Source organism: Onychomys torridus, chromosome 13, assembly GCF_903995425.1.
Source record: "Onychomys torridus chromosome 13, mOncTor1.1, whole genome shotgun sequence".
Classification (NCBI taxonomy): Eukaryota; Metazoa; Chordata; class Mammalia; order Rodentia; family Cricetidae; genus Onychomys; species Onychomys torridus.
The window spans coordinates 26,037,857-26,061,147 of NC_050455.1; the positions used below are offsets into that span (position 1 = coordinate 26,037,857).

A 23,291-nucleotide genomic window follows, 5' to 3' on the forward strand; every position below is an offset into this window, starting at 1 on the left:
AAACTCCTTTACATTCCTCCCAAAAACCACATGGTCATGTCTGTCACATCAATAGCCCACTCTCTGGTACCAATTTCTGTATTAGTTAGGGTTTCTATTGCTGTGATAAAACACTGTGACCAAGGCAGTTTATAAGAGAAATTGTTTAATTGAGCTTACAGCTTCAGAGGGTTAGAGTCCATGATGACAGAGCAAGGGCGTGGCAACAGAAATGTCTGAGCTCACATCTTGATCCCCAAGCAGAAGGCAGAAAGAAGACAATGGTACAAGACTTCAAAGCCCACCTCAGTGACAGATGTCCTCCCACAAGGCCACACTTTCTAATACTTCCCAAATAGTTCCACCAACTGAGGACCATGTATTTAAACATGACCCTATGGGAGCCATTCCTCTTCAAACCAGGTTTATGTCTGTAATTCCAGAACTTCCAAGCCTGAAGCCAGAGAAGGAATCCTGTGAGTTCTAGGCCAGCATGGACTACAGAGTGAGAAACTGTATCATTAATAAAAAAAAAAAGCCAGGCAGTAGTGGTGCATGCCTTTAATCTAAGCACTTGGGAGGCAGAGGCAGGCAGATCTCTGTGAGTTCGAGGCCAGCCTGGACTACAAATCAAGTTCCAGGACAGCCAGGACTGTTACACACAGAAACCCTGTCTCAAAGAATCAAAAAAAAAAAAAAAAAAGTTTCTTTTGAAGGTGTTAAGCTGAGAGGGGTGTATATTCATCTTGTGGGGTTATGTTGTGAATGTGAGTGTAAGATATTTGTCTCAGGTCTGGAGAGATGGTATTCCATTTAAGATCAAATACTGCTGTTACAGAGGACCCAAGATTATTTCCCAACCCCATATCAGGTCACTCTCAACCATCTGTAACTGTAGCTCCAAGAGGATCTAACACCTCTTCCTCTGCCAGCACCTGCATGCATGTGTACATATCCACATTCATATATATATAATAAAAAATAAATTTTTTAAGGAAAGCTATATGTCTGGAGAAAATGTATCCAAAGCAATGAATTGTCTTTTGATTGGATTTGCTAAAAACATTTTTTTAAAAAAATCAATGGATAGAAATAAAGTGTTCAATATTCAAAGTTATACAGCATTTTTAAAAAGTACTTTTAAATAATTTAGAATTTTTATTTTGTTTATTTGGGGCTAGGGGCTTTGAGACAGGGTCTTACTGTGTGACCTTGGCTGGCCTGAAACTCACAATTTAGACTAAGCTGGTTTTGAACTCAGATCTCCCTGCCTCTGCCTCCTGATTGCTGGTATATAGAAAGAAGCCTGGCTATGTATCAGGCAGTAGGTATGTGCCAATAGAATCTTATTATGTTCTATAAATAGCTAATGAAACTACCTTACCCCTGCCCTCCCATTTCCAGTCATGATTTTAACTCATTTAATTGAAAAAATAGAAAATTTCAAAAAGAAGTTGATTTGTCTTCCCATAAGTAAATCCCTAATTAAGCTATTTTTTAATTGATTGATTTACTTATTTTACATGCTCTTGTATGCACACATGGAGGCCAGAAGAGGCCATCCTCTGTCACTGCCTACTTCTTTGAGGCAAGGTCTCTCTCTGACCTGAGACTCTTTGTTTTCTTGACTAGGCTAACAGCCCATAACCTGTCTCCACCTCTCTCAGAGCTGGTGTCCAAGGCAGATGCAGGATGGGCTCATGTGGGAATGGTGATCTAAACTCCAATTTCAGGTTTTTGTTTTTTGAGACAAGGTTTCTCTGTGTAGTCCTGGAATTCACTCTGTAGACCAGGCTGGCTTCCAACTCAGAGATACGCCTGCCTCTGCCTCAAGAGTGCTGGGATTAAAGGTGTGCACCATGACCGCATGGCCAAATTCATGGTTTTAACCAGTGAGCCATCTCTTCAGCCCCGAATTTATTCATTTTGTTCAGTAGACTGTACCTCTTACCGTATGCCAGAATTATGTAGAGTGATTACAAAAATATAGTGTCCAGGCTGATAAGATGACTTAACTGGTAAAAGCACTTGCTTTTCAAGCCTGATGACCCAAGTTGATCCCTGAGACCCACATAAAGATGGAAGGAAAAGACTAGCTCTTGAAATTTGACTTATGATTTCTACATGCATGCACACCAACATACATGTATGCCTGCACTCACTCACACATAATACTCATAACTAAAATTTTTTTTCTTTTTCTTTTTTTTTAAATGGCATTGGTGTTTTGCCTGCATATATGTCTGTGTGAGGGTGCTGGATCCCCTGGAACTGGAGTTACAGACAGTTGTAAGCTGCCATGTGGGTGCTAGGAGTTGAACCTGGGTCCTCTGGAAGAACAGCCAATGCTCTTAACCACTAGCCATCTCTCCTGCCCTCCCACTAAATAGAATTTTTAGGAAAAGTTCCCAGGAGTTTCCTTCTGTACTCCAGAGCAGACCAGTTGGGGAGACAGCTGAAAACCATGGCACTGTACTTGAACTTGGTCTGGGGAGGTGGCCAACATTCTTGTCACCTGATGTAGCTGCTTTTTGCTTGGTATCAGATATCCTTACTTTTACAGGTACCTGCTCATCATCTGAGGATCAGCACAAATATAGCTATTCCCTTTTTGGAAAACAAAAATAAAACCCAGACTAGGTGGTTCAAACCTGTGTAGTTCGGGCGTAGACAAGGAGGTGGGGAGTTTAAGGCAAGCCTAGGTTGCAAAGCTGGGCCATCTCAAAAATAAAACAAACAAACAAAATCAGCTTTATTGAGATAACTCATACCGTGGAATTCATGTTTTGGGTGTGCAGTTCTAGAGTTATGCAATCTAATTTTAGATTAATTTTGTCACTGTTGAAAGATCTCGGCAGGACCAGGGTTCCATTCTCAGTGCCTACATTTGGGCTCACAACTATCTGTAATTCCAGCACCGGAGAATTTGATGCTCTCTTCTGACCTCCTTGAGTACTAAGCACACATGTGGTGCACCTACATACATGTACATATATGCAGGCAAAACACTCATAAATACATAAATCTAAAAAGATAATAAATAAAGGATCTCTACCCATTTGCATTTTGCTCAGTTTTAAGCAACCATTATTCTGTTTTCTGTGTTTAGGTTTGCCTTTTCTACACCTTTTATATTGTCTAGACACTTAAAATATATAGCATTTTGTATTATGCTTTGAAGAAATTCTGTTAGAAAATAAAGATATGCTTTAAATTGATGATAGTAAAAAAGAACTGAGTTGGGGGTGATTTTTTTATACTTGTAATTCCAGCTACTCATGAAGTTGAGGCAAATGAATTGTGAGTTCCAGACTAGTGTGGGTAACTTGTGGAAAGACTACAGGGTTGTGGTGGGAGGAGAACATGTTTGTCTAGCGTGTGTGAGACCCTGAGTTGAATCTCTAGTGCTTACAAAACAAACAAAACATATAACTTGGGATAGTAGTTGTGGTTTATGTCAAGGAATTGGAGAGAGATAGCGAGAACAGTAGCAGGACATCTATTGTTTCTTAATTTTGTACTTTTTTTGTTCTTTGTTAGGGAATACTGCACTAACTTATGCCTGTGCTGGAGGGTTTATTGACATTGTAAAAGTGCTACTTAATGAGGGTGCAAATATAGAAGACCATAATGAAAATGGACACACGCCCCTAATGGAAGCAGCCAGTGCAGGTCATGTGGAAGTTGCCAGAGTTCTTCTAGATCACGGTGCAGGCATCAACACTCATTCTAATGAGTTCAAAGAAAGTGCTCTAACACTTGCCTGCTACAAAGGTACTTTTTAATGTCAGAATGTTTATAATTGTTTTCATAACAACTTCAGATATTCAAGAATTGAGTATTGGGTTAACTTGTATATTCTTTCTTTAAGTATTTGAATTAACTTTATATATATATTTTCTTATGGTGTAAACTTACTTATGTTATAAGACATATTAGAAAGCACATTTTAACCTGTATTTTTTGTACTATCTCTATATATTATTATTATTATTTTAATTCATTTAACTATGATGTCAACCAAACAACTTATAGGTTTAAGGATTTCCCTTTGTTCTATTTGATTTTTTTCATTAAGAATTATACACAGATCTATTGATACACAGTTGATGTAGAAAACCTAAAAAATATGGTTGTAGCACAAAGAAAAATTTAAATGGTCTGTAATATTACCATCTAAAGGGGGAAAAGCATGTAAACAGTGTTTTAGCATATGTCCAGTGTGTTTTTAAATAAGTTCTTAAAAATATACATACTTTTGAAATAAAATAATTTAACAGTGTTAGAGTCTGTTTATTTTATTTAGTAGTATATCATGAATATGTACTCATCTCAATAAATGTTCTTATAACATATTTTTTAATGATCACATAGTATTTCAGTTAGATTTTCTAGATTGGTATAACTGCATATACCACAAAACACAATATGATTTGTACAGAGAGAAACCTAAGGGTAAACTGTCTTGTGCTACTATTGCAATTCAATTTTGTCATTAAGATCTAAGAGTGTTATTTTTCTGTTGTACATCCTAGTATATGGTTTCTGTCTTTAATGTTATCTGTAGTCCAAAGACAGCTAGAGTGCAGCAATACATACTTTAAGATGAAGAGGGTAAGAGCAAAGTAGCAACTGCCTTCCAATTTAGTAAGTTCCTTCAAGAAGTCTCTAGAAACTTCACTTTGTAACTCACTGCATTCCACTGGTTCCTTTCTGCTACAGGGAAGGCTGGAAAATAGTTTTAAAAGTTAGGCATATTGCCCCCTAGGTAAAATTGAAGTCCTGTCTCTCGAGAATAATAAGAATGGATATTGAGTAGGGAACTCAAAATCTCTGCCAAATACATGGAATTGGGTACACCATAGTTTCCTATTGTTGGACACTAATTTTTCCCAGTTTTTTTACTAGTATTTAAAAACACTGTGATAACATCCTTGTGCAGACATTTTTGCCTAATCTCTGATTATTTCCTTAGGATAAATTCTGGAAGTGGAATTGCTGGGTCAAAGGGTATGGACGTTTTTAAGGCTTTTGATACATACTTCCAAATTGCCTTCTAGAAAGGTTGGACCAGTTTACTAGGTGTCTCAGATCCCACTAGGTTGTCTGAGAATCCCTTTACCCACCTTTCACCCCCTCCAGTACTGGGCTTTATCATTCTCTTTATTCTTTGCCATTTTGGTAGCTAAAATAATGGTGTCTCATCTAATATCTCTTCTATCAGCTTAATATCCATTTATGTATCTTTTGAATTACCATTTTATATCCTTCACCTGTTTTACACTGAATGTTGGTATTTTTCTCATTGACTATTAAGTTTTTTTTTTAATTAAATGTATCAAGAGGATTGGAATTACATTTAAATGGAGTTGGTTTGTGTGTATTTGCTCATCATCACAGTGAGGTTATGGTGATTTTAAAGCTTTTTTTTTCTAGAAAATATGTTCTAATAAACTTTACCTGGCTTTCTGTTTGATTCCAGTGTTTTGATAGTTTCTATAAATTAAATTGGAGAACAAGCATGATTTACTTAACTAGAAATATGTGCTTTAGAAAGTCAGTCTTTAAAACCAGAGTATGACCTTACTGAGAGTGCACCTACTTAATTGTTTTCAGTTGACTTTGTAAAACTGTCATTTGATTTTATTAAATTAAAATTAAAACCTCATACATAGATTATATATAGACATTTGAAAATAAAACTCTTCAATTTAATACTCATGCATTTAATTGATAGTCAATTCTTTAACCTTATTTTTAAGGCCATTTGGATATGGTTCGATTTCTGCTTGAAGCTGGTGCAGATCAAGAGCATAAAACCGATGAGATGCACACTGCCTTAATGGAGGCTTGCATGGTAATTGAATTGTAATTACTTGAAATTTTGTGGGGTGAAAACTCATGTATTTGTTTGAGAATTATTATTATTATTATTATTATTATTATTATTATTTGTGTGTGTGTGTGTGTGTGTGTGTGTGTGTGTGTGTGTGTGTGTATGCAGGTACAGACAGCCTTGGGGGTTATTTCTCTGTATACTCCAGCCACCTTACTTGTTGAGGCAGGGTTTCTCACTGGCCTGGAACCTCCTAAGTAGAATAGGCTGGCTGGCTTTGAACTTCAGGGATCTGAGTATCTCCACCTCACTATTGTGCACCAACACACCTAGATTTTTTCTTTTTCTTTTTTTAAACTATGGGTTCTGGTGACCAAACTTAAGTCCTCTTGTTTCCATGGCAACCACTTCAACTGAGTCCAGTCTCTAAAAATTGTTAGTTAATGTTTGGCTTATATTTTTAACTGAATTCTAAGTTAAAAAAAAAAAAAAAGGGAATGCTTTAAAAATGGTCTTTTAGAGGATGATAGCAACTAGTAATCTCAATGTAATGTTTTTAGAGTTTTGTTCTGTTTTGTTTTTCAAGACAGAGTTTCTCTGTATAGCTTTTGCTGTCCTGGAGCTCACTTTGTAAACCAGGCTGGCCTTGAATTACAGAGGTCTGCCTGCCTCTGCCTCCCAAGTACTGGGTTAAAGGTACCACACGGCCCTTTATTTATTTTTATTTTTTTTTTATTTTTTGTGTATGGGTGTATTTCCTGCATGTATGTATGTGCACCATGTGTGTGCAGTGCCCATGGAGTTCAGAAAAGATGTCAGATTCCCTGGAACTGGAGTATGGGTCTTGAGAATCAAACCTGGATCCTTTGGAAGAGCAGCCAGTGCTCTTAACTGCTGAGCTCCAGCCCAAAGATGTTAATAAAACTCTTATTTTGTGAGATGTTAGACATATTTCCAACATGTTTATCTGTTGTTTTGTTTTGTTTTGTTTTCTTATTGACTTCACACTTGTCCACATTGGTCTGAAGCTGAAGCTAGCTGCTTGCACCTTACTATGATCCTCCCTATCTCAGTTTCATGAGTGCTGGGATTATAGGTTGTGAGCTATCATGCCTCACTCTCTACATTTTTATAGTTTCATATTAAAATCCAATGAAGAGAATCAGTGAGTTGGTTCAATGAGTAAAAACTTGACATACAATCCGAATGACCTAAAATGGGTCCCCAAAACCCATGATGGAAGGTTCTATTGAGAACTAAATAATCAGTTCATTGGCCCATTCGTTTATTGACTGGATAATTTATGAGATTTTTTTCCCCTAGATTTATTTATTTTATATGTATGAATGTTCTGCTGGCACGTATCTCTGTGCACTACATGTATGCGCAGTGCCCACAAGGATCAGAAGACTGTCAGATCCCCGGAACTAGAGTTGTGGGGGATTGTGAGCCACTGTGTGGGTGCTGGGAGCTGAACCTCTGTAGGGCATCAAGTTCTCTAAACCACTGAGCCATCTGTCTCTCTAGCTCAGTTTGTGAGATTGTGATGCTTTAATATTTTTAGGACTTTTGTTTGTTTGTTTGCTTGTTTGTTTTTGTGTTTTGTTTTTGTCATTGGTCTTGGTGGGGTTTTTTTTGTTGTTGTTTTGCATTTTTTTAAATTGTTTTGTTTTTGAGACAGGGTTTCACTGTGTAGTCCTGGCTGACCTTGAACTTGATATATAGTTAGACTGGCCTCAAATTCACAGAGACTCACTTCCCTCTGCTTCCCAAATGTTAAGATTAATTTTTTTTTCAGTTCTTAAAATTGATATTTTAATATGAGTCACCTAGCTTTGGCATTTGTGTTAAAAGTGATTAAAATTTGGCCAAGAGTCCATGAGATAGCTCAGCAGATAATGGTGCTTGCCACAAAGCCTGATACCCTGAATTTGACCCACATGATGAAAACAGGTAACTCTACAAGTTGTCCTCTGTCCTCTGACCTGCACCCACATTCTTATCCCCTTCTCTTTCTTTCCCACCAACCCCTTCTCCTAGTACATAAAATAAAAATAAATGGTTTGTTTTTTTTCTGGAACTGCAGACCGAACCCAGGGCCCTGCACTTGCTAGGCAAGCACTCTACCACTGACCTAAATCCCCAACCCCAAAATAAATGTTTTAAATTACCTTAATTTTCACAAAGTGCAAAATTTTCTAAACAAATCCAACTTGAAAACAAATAGTCAAAATTACAAATAACTTGGAATTTTTATATTCTTTCAAGTTAAAAACCTACCAAATCCAGTCAACTACCTCAAAATGAATTACTGTTAATATAAAATAAATTAAAATGTAATAAAAATTAAACAAAGGAAATTCCATATATTAAAAAAATAATTAAATCTGAAATGTTGAATTTCAGTATTCATTTCATCTATTATGTGGGTCCATGGGTTTGAACTCAGGGTTTTAGTACTGTGCGTGTGTGTGTGTGTGTGTGTGTGTGTGTGTGTGCGTGTGTGTGTGTGGTTTGCCAGAGGAAGCCAGAAGAGGGTGTTGGAGTCCCTGGAACTGGAGTATAGCCAGCCAGTGGTCAGCTGCCATATGGTTGGTGAAAATCTAAACCCAGGTCCACTGGAAAGAGTAGGCATTGCTCCTTAATCCAGGAGACACCCTCCAGCCACCCAAATTTACTTCTTATTGATATTGTGGTCAGTTTTGAAATGTAGACTGGTGTCACATTTGACTTCCTATGCTTGTAACAAGTATTAAAGCTAACAGTTTGAAGTCAAGAATTTAAAACTAAGGACTACAAGTCTGGAGAGATGGCTCAGAGGTTAAGTGTGTTAGTCACTGTTTAATTACTGTAAAGAGACACCATGACCAAGGCATTTAATTGGAGGCTTGCTTATAGTTTCAGAGGGTTAGTCCTTTATCATCATAGCAGGAGTACGGCGGCATGCATGGTACTAAGGCAGTAGCTAAGAACTGCATCCTGATCCATAGGCAGCAAGCAGACACACACACACACACACACACACACACACACACACACACACACACACACACACTCTGGGCCTGATGTAGGCTTTGAAATCTCAGAGCCCACCCCCCAGTGACACACCTTCTCCAACCGGGCCACAACTCCCAATCCTACTCAAACATCAGACACTAAGAACTAGTCATTCAGATATATGAATCTATGGGGGCCAGTCTCATCTAAACAACCACAAAGTGATTAGTGCTCATGTAGAGAACCTAAGTTCAGATCCCAGCACCCATGTGATGCTTGCAACTGCCTGTAACTGTAGCTCTAGGGGATCCAGTGCCCTCTAGCCTTTTGGCACATAGTGCCTATAAACTCATTGGCACACAAATAAATCTTTAAAACAAAAAAAAAATTGAGGACTGGAGTGGAGCTCAGTGGTTAAAATATGGGCTTAGGGAATATAAGACCCTTAGTAAGTAATTTACATGCAAATAAAATATGTTTTTAAAATATTCTTTGGTTTGGTGCACCAGGTTGCTATGATAAGGCAAAGATAGAGCAATACTAAGCCATAGGGATTTAGCTAAGTATAAAAATCCCAATTGGTAATGACTTCACAGTTCATTATGTTTTCTTGTCATGTTCTTGTTTTTTGTTTTTGTGTTTTGTCAGCTTTCCTTTCTAAAGAAGATCTAATACAGTTCTTACATTTAAAAATAGAAACCCTCTAAGTTTAAGAATATGGTTATATTTGACCTAATAGTTGTATGAACAGTAATTCATTTTGAGGTAGTTGACTGGATTTGGTAGGTTTTTAACTTGAAAGAATATAAAAATTCCAAGTTATTTGTAATTTTGACTATTTGTTTTCAAGTTGGATTTGTTTAGAAAATTTTGCACTTTGTGAAAATTAAGGTAATTTAAAACACTTATTTTTATTTTATGTACATTGGTATTTTGCCTGCATGTATGTCTGCATGAGGGTATTGGGTCTTGGAGTTAGACAGTTGTGAGCTGCCATGTGGGTGCTGGGAATTGAACTCAGGTCCTCTGAAAGAAGCCAGTGCTCTTAACCACTGAGTTATCTCTCCAATCCCTTAAACATTTAAAAAATATTATTAATGGGCCTTAGGCAAGGTTCAGGTGGCATGATAATAATGTATGTTATCTAACCTATATCAGCTAATCTTTCTTTAGATCCTTCCACTTAATAAACCAAAAACTAAACATAAAAAGTTCTTTGTTTCATCTCTGAACATCTGCAGGATGGTCATGTAGAAGTGGCACGTTTGCTTTTGGACAGTGGTGCTCAAGTGAATATGCCTGCAGATTCCTTTGAGTCTCCTTTGACTCTAGCTGCTTGTGGTGGACATGTTGAATTGGCAGCACTGCTTATTGAAAGAGGAGCAAATCTTGAAGAAGTTAATGACGAAGGATACACACCCTTGATGGAAGCTGCTCGGGAAGGGCATGAAGAGATGGTGGCACTGCTGTTGGCACAAGGTAAAGCCATTGTACATTATAAAAATTAATGCCCTTGTGTGTTTTGTGTGTCAATTGAAATAGATACTGTTTTTGTACTGATGAGAAAACAAATTTTCTCCTGCCTTGAACTTTCAATCTTAAAAAATTCTCAATACTCTAGAAGGAACAGCCTAAGCAGAGATGATAGATGATTATCATCTTATTTGAATACTGTATTATAATTTCCTTTTAGCTAGTTCTGTCTTTTGTTGTGCTTCCAGGTGCAAATATAAATGCCCAGACAGAAGAAACCCAAGAAACTGCTCTTACCTTGGCTTGCTGTGGAGGCTTTTCTGAAGTTGCAGATTTCCTGATTAAGGCAGGAGCTGACATAGAACTCGGCTGCTCCACACCTCTCATGGAGGCTTCTCAGGAGGGACACCTGGAGTTGGTGAAATATTTGCTGGCTTCTGGTATGTGACTTTAAAAATGCCTCTATCACAGAAAGAAAAATACAAGCAATACTTTACTAATCTAAAAGCAGCTGAACTATGAAATAGAGCGCAGAGGTGACTACCAGAGTCTATGGATAATGTAAGAGGATGAAGAATCTACAGCAAGAAAGGGAATGTGGGAAAAGAGTGCCGAGGGTCAGTGACTTGCCCCCTGCACAGAATGGTAATGATGCTTAAGAGTAATGGAGTGTCTTTTTTTTTTTTTAATTTTTATTTATTTATTTAGAGAGAGAATATGAGGATGTAAACACAGGCATGCATGTGTCATAGCACACGTGGAAGTGAAAAAAAGGACAGCCTTGAGGACTTGATTGTGTCTTTGCACTGAGGATTTCAGTAATTAAAACTCAGGTTGTTAGGCTTATACCATAAGTACTTTCACTTGCTAAGCTGTCTCTTCACTTCCTAATTCAAAATTTCTAATGTGAACAGACTGTGGGTATTTTTATCATCAAGAAATAATGTATATGTCAGGTGATAGATAATAATTAACATGATTTGATTATTCTAGTATGTTCTTAACATAACATTGTACCCCATAAATTATACAAGTATTGTCTGTCTATTAAAAATAAAATTAGCTTAGTGTTAGAGGATTGCTTTGTATGCATTAAGCTCTGGATTTGTTAGCTTGTTGTGCATCTATAATCTCAGGTACTAGGGAGGCTAAGGCTAGAAGATCACCTGAGTCCAGCAGTGTGAGGCCAGCCTGAGCAATCAATTTTCTAAGACCTTGCCTTTAATAGACTTTGTACTGTTGTTAGTATTTGCTTAGTGATTGTAAGGCCTCTTATAAACTCTCTATTCTTTTATTTTGGAAGAAGAAAAGTTAATTCTTCCTGCTTAGTCTGTGTTGCATAGTCATGGCTAATGGCATGTACTTTAAACCTGTTCATTTTTTGACATTTCTAAGTTGCTTCAAAAAGAAAATCACGGGGTTGAGGAGATGATAGCTCTGCTGATAAAGCACTTGCCATGCAAGCATGAGGGTCATACCCAACACCTATGTAAAAGCTGGGTGGGCCTGATGGCCACCATGTAACCCCAGGGATGAGGAAGTAGAAACAGGAAATCTGCAGAGCAAGATGGCTAGCTAGGCTATGGCAAGCTTCAGATGCAGAGAAAGACTCTACCTCAATAAATAAGATTGAGAACGATCAAAGAAGACACCCAGTGCCAACCTTTGGCCTTTACAAACATTAGCACACATGTGTGTGTACACACATAGACACATATACACGCACTAATGCACACCACAGTCACATACATAGACCCCAAAAAAGTGGGAAATAATTTTGTTTGCAAAGCACCTGTTTCAAATATTTACACTTCATTCTTAAATAATATCAAGCAATAAATATCATACTTTAGAATATATGTTGTCTATAGGATATGCCAGGAAAAAAAATTGATCCAAATAGAGATAAACTTGTCTTTTAGAAGTAGTATTGAGTTTCTCATTTTATCCAGGTCTGATTCATTGTTGTAAAGCTGAAGTCTGATATGGTGGCACATGCCTGTAATCTCCACACTAGAGAGGTAGAAGCAGAAGGATCCAGCATGGTCTGTAAATTGAGTTCTAGGCCAGCCAGGGTTACATAGTGAGATCTTGTCTCAAACAAAACAAAACAAAAAGAACTTTATGTAGGTGGAATCAGGAGTTCAAGACCATCCTTGGCCACATAAGAGTACATCTGAGATACATGAGACCATGTAGCCACAAACCAAAAACAAAACAAAAGAACTTACTGAATACTAGATATTTTACTCAGCTTTTGTATTATCTCTATTAATTGCCTCTAGTCCTTGTGTTATAAAAAAAATGTTAGCTGGATGTGGTGGTGCATGCTTTTAAACACTCAGGAGGCTGAGGTAGTTGGATCTCTGATTTCAGAGCCAACCTTGTCTACACAGCAAGTTGCAGACTCTGTAAAAAAAAAAAAAAAAGTGAGATCCTCTGTGAAAAAGAAAGATTATTAAACTTACTCTGTTTTGTTTTGGTTTTTTTTTTTTTTTTTAGTCTGAGTCTCAATATATATCTTTGTTGGCTTGTAGCTCAACCTTCTTGGAAGCATACCTGGCTTAAACACATTTTATTTTTAAATCTTGAAACTAACTGATTGACGACAGTTGCTATATAATCCCACCAGGCTAACATAGCTAGCATTCAATGATTAAACCTGGAGCCCCTTGCGTTGCTTTATGTTGTGTCCTGTTGCTGACTTGAACGCTATAGTTCCCAGAGCTCTCCCCTTAGAATGATGGCTCTAACTTCAACCTATCTTCTTCTGATTTTGGCTTTGGTTTGAGTGTGTTTTGTTTTCTGTGACAGGCTCTGTGTAGGACAGGCTGGTCTTGACCTTGAACTCCTGTTGCTTTTCATCTTCCTGCTTTCATCTCCCAAGTTGGGGTCACTTCCCCCATTTATTTTTTAATAATTATTTTTATTTAAAATAAACATTTTTTACTTAATTTTTATTGTGTAGTAATTTAAAGTTTTATTTATGTGCATGTATTTACCTGAGTGTATATGTGCGTACTGTGTATATGCAGTGTCCCTAGAGGCCAGAACAGGGTGTAGGATTCCCAGACTGGAGTTGGAGTGGTTGTGAGCTGCCGTGTTGGTACTAGGAACTGAAACCAGGTCCTCTGCGAGTAGCAGGTGTTCTTTACCTCTGAGACCCTTCAGCCCCAAGTATAATTTGTGAAACTTTAAAAGTCAGTTTTTATGCAGCTATACAATGGTTTACTATGTCTCTAAAAAATAAAGTTAAAAATAGCCATAGTGCTTTTTTCCTGCTTCTAAAATGTAGGGTCAGCTGTGTGTGGTAATACACATCTTTAATCCCAGCATTCAGGGAGGCAGATGCAGGGACATCTATGTGAGTCCAGCCTGGTCTTCATAGCAAGCTCCTGGACAGCCAGGACTACATAGAGGGACCCTGTCTCAAAATACCAAAAATACCAAAACACAAGGTCACTGAGTAAATGCATAGAGATCTGCCTGTCTCTGTCTCCAGTGTGCACTACCATGCTTGACATGCATAAAACATTTTAATTTGCGGGTTCTCTGTGGTTTTTCATATTTTTTCCTTGTGATTTTTATGTGTAGTTGTTGAACAAATGGTGAGTTTATTCTTTAGGCTTCCGTGTGTGTGTGTGTGTGTGTGTGTGTGTGTGTGTGTGTGTGTGTGTGTATTTTGCTGATTATATTTCTGTGTTTATACTTGACATATATATATCAAACGCACAGGGTTTTTCTAGTAGTCCTGGCTGTCCTGGAACTTGATTTGTAGACCATGCTGGCCTCAAATTCACAGAGATTCCCCCTGCCTTTGCCATGTACTGGGATTAAAGGAGTATGTCACCACCACCCAACTCCTTTCCCCTATATTTTCATGAATTTAATGGTTAGCTCTAGAGGGAAACTCAGTTGTATTCAGGTAGAATTTTTAAAACTAGGAAGGCCTTATCAGTGATATTTCTATAACTTCTTCCATGGGTATCTGGTTTTTCAGTTTTTGCTATTAATAGTTTTGCTATTTTTTTATAGTGTCATTCATTAGCCATTATTATAGTTTAAGTCCCTTATATTATGAGAGGTTGCAAAATAGAGATATCCTAGAATTCTATTATTCCATTCTTGCTCATTAGCTGGAATTTTTTGTAAAAAGAAATCTACCTTTAATCAGAATTTGGTAGGAATTCATGTAGCAATGGTAGGATAAAGTTGGGCTTGACTGTTCTCCCCCACTTTTAAAAAATTTATTTCTATTTTATATACATTAGTGTTTTGCCATGGGTGTTAAGTCCCCTGAAACTGGAGTTATAAACAGTTGTGAGCTGCCATGTGGATGCAAGGAATTGAACCCAGGTACTCTGGAAAAGCAATCTGTGGTATTAACTACTGAGCTATCACTCCAGCCCCGACTTTTCTTCCCTTTTATTTATCCATTTCTAGAAGTAAAGAGATGAACTCTAGTATTCTTCAAAAGTAACCAATGTAGTTCAGCGGGAGGGGGGAAGGAGTGTTTTGTTCTTTGGTGGGTTTTTTTTTTTTTTTTTTTTGTCTTTGTTTTTTGTTTTTGTTTTATCAAGACAGAGTTTCTCTGTGTAACAGCTCTGGCTGTCCTGGAACTTGCTCTGTAGACCAGGATGGCCAAAAACTCACAGAGATCCACTTTTGCCTCCCCAGGTATTAGAATTAAAGATGTGTATTACTACCACTTGGCCTCTTTGGTGTTTCTTAAAATTACTATCTGTGTGCATATCCGTGCATGTGTGTGCATATCCGTGCGTGTGTGTGTGTGTGTGTGTGTGTGTGTGTGTGTGTGTGTGTGTGTGCGCGCGCGCGTGTGTTCATGTGCACGTGTATGTGCTTAAGTGCATGGCCACAAGTATACCACAGTGTGCATGTGGAGGTCAGAGGACATCTTTTTGTGGGTTCCATAGATCAAACACATATTGTCAGACTTGGGTGGCACTGTTAGCCTCCAGAGCTATCTTACCAGCCTTTATGTTTAGGGTCCTTTGGGCTTCAGAACTTTTTAGTTGGTCAGGGTTAGGAAATAGATATTTTCTTACACATTTAAAAAATATGTCATAAATTCATCATTTGTACTTCCTTCCAATTTAGAACCATAAGGTTTTTATTTTATCTAAATAATTGTGTTTTCTTTTAACAAGAAAAATTTCTATTCTTACCAAATAATTATTCACTTGATTTGTACAATAGTATATAGAGTTGTTTGAGAATACAAATCAATATTGATATCGATATGAATATTTACAGTTTGAATTTTTTGTTTTTGTATGTACTACTTAAGGTATGTTTTGTCAGATGTACAAGCAAATTTTTCTGCTTTAAAGAAATTTGGTTTATTGCTTTGTTGTAAGGCAAAACACATTTTTATGAAGTGTAGTTAAAGGAAATAAGAGAAGTCAAAAGGCAAAATACAAATACCTAACTATATTTTGATGGTGGTTTCACATTTTGAATTCTTCAATTTCACCATATTGTAAAATTGAACTAATATAACAACTCCAGAGTAAATGTGTGATTTTATTTTATTTTTCTAGGTGCTAATGTGCATGCTACCACAGCAACAGGAGACACAGCTCTAACCTATGCTTGTGAAAATGGACATACAGATGTTGCAGATGTTTTACTTCAAGCAGGGGCACATTTAGTAAGATATTTTAAATTTTAAATATTTTGTATAAATGCTAATATTTATCCATAGCTACCATTTAGAAAACATTGGTAATGATCAATAGTTTGTACATTTTGAATAAAATAAGGACTGGTAGTATGGCACACTGTGTAAAGGCCTTGCTGGGAAGACTTGACAATTTAAGTTTGATTCCCAGAATCCACATGGTAGAAAAAAAAGATAACCAGCTCTCAAAAGTTGTCCTCAAACCTCATGTGTGCATGTGGTCTCTCTCTCTCTCTCTCTCTCTCTCACACACACACACACACACACACACACACACACACACACACACACACATATTCAATTTAATAAGCCAAGCCTCTGGCCCCCTGTTAGTTGTTGGATATATTAAATGCATTTGGAAATGTTTAATAGAAAATACTGTTTCTTTTCCTAGGTATTAGTTTCTCATTCTACCCTCATTTAACCTGTACTTTTAAAACTGCTATTTATTACACATAATCATAAAATTCAGTGATGTATTCACAGAATAAAGAAACTTGTTAATTCACTTTGGGTGATTCACTTTCTCTGACTACAAGCATTTAAGAGCAAAGCTTCTTCTGATGTTATAGTTGAGTGGTAGAGGGCCTGTCTGAACATGTGTGAGGCCTCAGATTCAGCGCCCAGGATGACAAAAGGAGACAAAAGCTGATACTGTCAACCATCCTCCTAACAACATTACCATGTTCTATTTTTCCTATCCTTTTATATTTGGCTTTTCATAATATCAAATTAAGTGGAAAATTCATATATATTATAATGCTCGGAGCTATTGAAAATTATAAGCCAGGCAGTGGTGGTGCACGCCTTTAATCCCAGCACTTGGGAGCCAGATCTCTGTGAGTTTGAGGCCAACGTGGTCTACATAGTGAGTTCCAAGACAGCTAGGGCTACATAGAGAAACTCTATCTTGGGGTTGGGGGGAGGGATCTCTAGAAAGTTATAAATAATACAATGAATAGTTATAATAGTTGGCATGAGACATACATAGCTAGAAATATAGAGAATTTTAGTTAGTTTCACTTATTTTGGTAAATGAATACAGATGCCTTTTATTTCCATAACAGACATTGTTAGAAAATAATTGAACTAAGTAGGTATATAATATGGTTATACTATTATCATTTCTACTAATACTAAATACTGTAATGATAATCATTATTCATTTTGGTTTGTTGAGACAGAGTTTTGCTGTATTTTCTAGGCTAGCCTGATGCTATGTAGACCCAGACTCTTGTCTTAGCCTATCACAAACTGGGATTATAGCTGGTACCACCACCACCCTAGCAATCATTCCTTTTTTTTTTTTTTTAAATATTTTTAAAATTTAATTAATTACTATTGTGTATATAATTGTATAAGTGCCATAGCAGACATGTGAGGTCAGAGGGCACCTTTTGGGAGTCAGTTCTCTCTGTCATGGGATCTAGAGATTGAACTAGGTTTGTGTGACAAGCACTTTTACCTGTTAAGCCATCTTGTCAGCCCTCTGTGTATGTGTGTGTCATGGGTAGTGGATGGAGGCCAGAGGTTGGTGTTGGTGTCTTCCTCCATCATTCTCCATCTTTTATCTTGAGGTAGAGTCTCTCAAATCTAGAATTTATCAATTTGATTAATCTAGCCAGCTGGCTTCCCCTGTCTCAGTCTCCCATGTGCTGGAATTATAGGCATGCCACACCATACAAACCTGGCATTGATGTGTACTGTGGATCTGAACTCTGTCCTGGTCCTCATGATTGCACAGCAGACAGGTGCTAAGGCATCTGTCAACCTTAGCATCCATTCTTACACATTAGGATCTGCCGTATCATTTAATATTTTGAGGAGATACATGAGATTTATAACAGTAGATCTCAGTATGTTGCCTTTCAGGATTTTTCCCCCTTCTATTTTGTGTGTGTGTGTGTGTGTGTGTGTGTGTGTGTGTGTGTGTGTGTGTGTGTGTGTGTATTCATTCTCTTTCTTTCTCAGGGTGGGGGGATTGTACTGCAGGATGCCTATGGAAGTCAGAAGACAATTTGTAGGTGCCATTCTCTCATTCCATCATGTTGTTTCTAGGAATCAACCTTGGGTTGTCAGCCTTGGTGGCAAACATCTTTACCATCTGAGCTATCTCACAAGCCCAAGAATCTCATCACACTCTCTAATCCATTTTCTATGCAAGATGATTTTTTAAAATATATGTCAAATGCTCTAGTGTCATATTATTCCAGGCTGTTTCCTTAATTACTGCAAAAAATCTTAGAGCAGAAAACTGAGTTTTAATGTATTTTTTATTCTCACCTCTCTCCTCCTGCACCAGTATTAAGGATTAATTTAAATGCCAAAAGTCACTCTACCACCAAACTATGTCCTTAGCCTTACTTTTTTAAAATTTTACAATTTAATTTAATATCAGCCATGGATTCCTCTATCCTCCCTCCTCCCACTCCCCCCACTTGCACCCTCCCCCATCCCATCCTCCATTCTCATCTCCTCCAGGGCAACAGCTCCCCTGGGGATTCAGCTCAGCCTGGTAGTTTTAGTCAAGGCAGGTCCAGTCCCCTCCTCCCTTCACCCAGGCTGAGCAGTGTCCCTGCATTGGCCCCAGGTTCCAAACAGCCAGCTCATGCTTTTTTAAAAATTCAATTCAAGGTCTGTCTCATTAAGTGCTCAGGCCAACCATGTATTTACTTTATAGCCCTGGCAGGTCTTGAACTTGAGCTCCTCCTGTCTCAGCCTCCCAAGTAGCTAGAATTACAGGTCTATGCCACCAGAACACATTCTCATCTTTTTTTTTTTTTTTTTTTTTTTTTTTTTGGTTTTTGGAGACAGGGTTTCTCTGTGTAACATTGCGCCTTTCCTGGAACTCACTTTGGAGACCATGCTGGCCTTGAACTCACAGAGATCCGCCTGCCTCTGCCTCCCAAGTGCTGGAATGAAAAGCATGTGCCACTGTGCCCAGCTCAATGCGCTGGCTTCTTTTCACAGTCCTCTAGCTCCTCTTCAGTATAATTCTCAAGTTAAAGGTAGAGAACTTACAAGATTTTCAGTTTTTAATAGTATGATTTGGGTTATAAAGTACTAAGACCTCTTTATCTCTCCCGTGATCTTTCTATCCAGATCTCCCTCTACCTTCCCCTCTTTTCTTTAAGTTTGATCTACTAGCTGGGCGGCGGTGGTGCATACCTTTGATCCCAGAACTCGGGAGGCAGAGCCAGATGGATCTCTGTGAGTTCGAGGTCAGTTTGGTCTACAGAGCAAGATCCAGGACAGGCACCAAAACTACACAGAGAAATCCTGTCTCAAAAAACAAAAACAAACAAACAAACAAAAAAAGTTTGGCTTACTGTGATGTCAGATTTTCCAAGCTTCTGTGTCCAACCATTTTATAGTGCAGAGTTTTGCTAATAAGAGGTATTAAGTTATAATTTCTAAAGGACTTAAATGACAGTTACTTCATATTAGGTGGCAATGTAGTGTCAGCTAACATAGAGATGTTTTGATTTGATGTCTTATTAGAGATGTTTTGATTTGATGTCTTATATTTTCAAACTATTTATGAAGATAATTCTCTTTGTCTTCATTGTGGCATGTTAATTTCAGCACTAAAACAGTACTTATAAAGGAACTATATGTTGCTGTAGACTTTCCTTTAAATGAATTTTTCAACAGAACTAAAATGGAGTAGGAAAAAGAGCAATATATAAATTGGGTAAATAAATACTCTATTCTTGTTCCTTACTCCTTGGCCTATCTTTCATTTCTAGAATTATACCGTACTATACTGCTGATGGGGGATTTCTGTATTTAAAGAGTTTATCCCATAGTAAACAACTAACATAGATACTAGAAGTAAATACATTAATTTCATATTCATTGAATGAGATTTTGTGATTCCCTATAGCATTTCATTTGCCAGCCTTGTCATTCTAAAGTAGTCTACTAAAAGAAAGAAATGCCTGGGGGGGGGCATCTTACAATTCTGTACATTAAACATTGGAAAAGTAACAATTTTCAGTCATTTTATCAAGTCACTAATTTGAGAATGGTTCATGAATATAACCCTAGCACTCTAGAGACTGTGACAGAAAGATTTTTGAGAGAGTTCCAAGCCATCCGAGGTGCATGCTGCATTATAGCTTTATCTGGACTATTCTGTGGGACTGTCTCATAAAACAGACAAATCAAAACAAAACAAAACACACATCTGCCTCATTATTTTTATATGCAAAATGAAATGTAATACCATTTTCTAGACTATTTGGTCATGTAAGCATTGCTATCATTAAGAGTTTCAGAAGAATTTCAAAGGAGGACAGTACAGTGTAGTGCCTTTTCTTATGCTGGGCAATCGTAAACTTGGGTCATGTTTTGTTTTGTCTTGTGATTTGGTCTCATGTAGTTACCCAGGCTTTCCATGAATTTACCATGTAGTAGCTAAGGATAACCTTGAAGCTCTGATACTCCTGCCCTGATTTCCTGTGTGTGTGTGATCTAGTTCAGTTTCTTGAATTACTGCCAGGTATACCTGGAGCTTCAAGTTTGATCCCCAGCACAGCATAGACCAGTTGTCAATACACACACAGGAACTCAGGGCAGGAGCATCAGGGTTTCAAAGACATGACAAGTTCAGGGAAAGCTGAGTAACATGAGACCATATGACAAGACAAGACATACATACAACTTGGGTTCTTTTTTTTCTTAAAGATTCATTTTCATTATTTTCTTTTTCTTTTTCTTTTTCTTTCTTTTTTTTTTTTTTTTTGGTTTTCGAGACAGGGTTTCTCTGTGTAGGTTTTCGCCGTTCCTGGAACTCGCTTTGTATACCAGGCTGGCCTTGAACTCACAAAGATCCGACTGCTTCTGCCTCCCGAGTGCTGGGATTAAAGACGTGCGCCACCACTACCACCCGGCTATTTTTGTTATTTTAAATTGTGTATGTGTGTCTTTTGGAGCTGGAGTTAGATGCAATTATGAACGCTGGGAACTGAACTCTGGTCCTCTTAATCACCAAGCCATCACTCCAGCCCAAAACTTAATCTTCTGCCTTCTTTCTTTCTTTCTTTCTTTCTTTCTTTCTTTCTTTCTTTCTTTCTTTCTTTTTTGTTTTTGTTGTTGTTGTTGTTTTTCTTATGGTGTCTCACTGTGTAGCTCATGCTGGCGTCAAATTTCTATTCCTCCTGCCTCAGTTTTCTAAATGTTGAGATTTTAGGCGTGTGGCACTCTACCTGAATCCCTTTCTTTATCTTTCCTTTCTTTCTTTTTTTCTTTCTTTCCCCTTTCTCACAGAGATCCACCTGCCTCTGCCTTCCGAGAGTGCTGGGATTAAGGGTGTGCGCCATTACTGCCCAGCTAAGATTTTTTTATTTTATTTTATATGTATAGCTGTTTTGCCTGCATGTATGTTTGTGTGCCACATGTGTACAGTGTCCACAGAGGCCAGAAGAGGGTGTTGGATCCTCTAGAACTTGAGTTTCAGATGGTTGTGAGCTGCTATGTGGGTGCTAGGAATTGAACCCTGGTTCTCTGCAAGAGCAGCAGCAAATGCTTTTAACTGCTGAGCCATCTTGCTAGCCATCAGCACTTCGTTTTTAATGAGGTGTTTAGAGCAAATGAATTTTAGTTAAGTGGCTGAGGAATCTGTTTCTATGATTTTTAAAGATCATGTTAATCCAGTTAGTTACCTGTCTGCTGGCATGGATGGGGTATGTGGTCGTAAGATGAAATACTTGAAAAAAAAATGAATTTTCAAGGTATAAATTATTACTGGTAATGCTGGTAAGTGTTATATAATTGTTCTTTTAAAATCTTTGTATATATGGGTCTAGAGGATGGTCTTGCAGAGGACCTGAGTTTGGTTCCTAGTACTCTTGATGGGTGGCTCACAGCTACCTGTAACTTCTAGGAATCCAGCACCCATTTCTGGCCCCCTCAAGCACCTACACTCATGAACAGACCTCTCCACCATATACATAATTAAAAATTAAAATCCTCATATGTACTAGATGTATCATATAATATAGCACATTATTTTTTAATTTACTCATGGTGACTGCTTATCAACATGTTTTATAGAGTTTTATGTGTTTTAATAGATAAGAGTTGTTATTTCCTAAAATACACATTAATACATTGTCTATTTCAATAAAAAATAATCTAGCATTACAATTTGAAATCATGGGCTGAGGCACTAGCTCAGTGGTAGAACACTTGCCTTGTTTATGGATTCTCTCCTAGCAACACAAAGTGAAAAAAGGTAAATAATCCATCCATCCCAAGGTTTTGTTTTCACTTGCAGTTTCATACTACCTAAATAGGTGAAAGAATTAGGAAAGATTTTTTTTTTGATGTCAGTATTGATTTGGAACATAATTCCTTAGGTTACCTATTGTTATTTACAAATAATTAATTTACTCACAGTTTCAGAGTGTTCAGTTCATAATTATTTGGTCTTGTTTGCTTGATCAGAGCATCATAGTAGAAGCACAAGTGGAGGCCGCTCTTCACTTCTTGCCAGATAATAAATGAATAGAAGCTTTATTTTCATATCCATATTATTGTATATCTGTACCTAATATACTTTGCTTATTTGCACTAATACTGAACACAGAATATAAACTCAGGTCAATGTTTAATATGTGGCTTTCTAAAACTGTCTTATCTGATACTTTTATTTTATTAGCATATATTGTACACAATAATGAGTTTAATTAGGACATTTTCACATATATATAATGTGTTCTGATCATGTTTACTCCCCCTTTCATTACCCTCTCTTATCCCTCTCCCACTTTTCACCAATTTCCTTCCTCTTCCCAAGTAGTCCCTCTTCAATTTCCATGGATTTTTGTCATTTTCTGTGACTCAGTGAGTTTAATTAGGATTATTACAGAAGCTTAGGTGAGGTTATTTATGGGAGTATGGGTAACTTACCAGTAACTACACCAGAAGAAAATGTCTCTCCCTCCCCTGGCAACCATTAACTGCCTCTAGGTCCTCAGAGAAGGATGGGGCCTTGTGAGGCCCTACCCCCAATCAACTGTTAACCGCCCCTCCCCCTTCCATGAGGGAATGTTGACAAACTCAATCATGTGTAGGTCTTATTGAAGGTAAGCACAGCTGCTCTGAGTTCATGAGTGTGATGGTTTTGTCATGCCCCGGAAGACAGCATTCCATAAGACTCTACCTCTTCCTCCAACTCTTACATTCTTTCTACCCCCACTTCTGTGATAATTCCTGAGCCTTGGGGCTGGGGGTGAAGGGTAGTACTGATGTCATTTAGAGCTGAGCATTCAACAGTCACTTATTCTCAGCACTTTGCAG

At 37.6% G+C, this 23,291-nt stretch overlaps 1 protein-coding gene across 9 annotated transcripts in view; it reads left to right on the top strand.

The window, feature by feature from the left end:
- The window catches only part of LOC118594698 (ankyrin repeat and KH domain-containing protein 1), a 119,349-nt gene that overhangs the window by 29,324 nt on the left and 66,734 nt on the right, over positions 1-23,291 (top strand). For all 9 annotated transcript variants that reach the window (XM_036204804.1, XM_036204803.1, XM_036204799.1 and 6 more), the window contains exons 6-10: positions 3,520-3,753; positions 5,742-5,836; positions 10,054-10,291; positions 10,534-10,725; positions 15,847-15,956. In XM_036204804.1, coding sequence (XP_036060697.1) covers positions 3,520-3,753; positions 5,742-5,836; positions 10,054-10,291; positions 10,534-10,725; positions 15,847-15,956 — 869 coding nt within the window. The remainder of the gene's footprint in view (positions 1-3,519; positions 3,754-5,741; positions 5,837-10,053; positions 10,292-10,533; positions 10,726-15,846; positions 15,957-23,291) is intronic.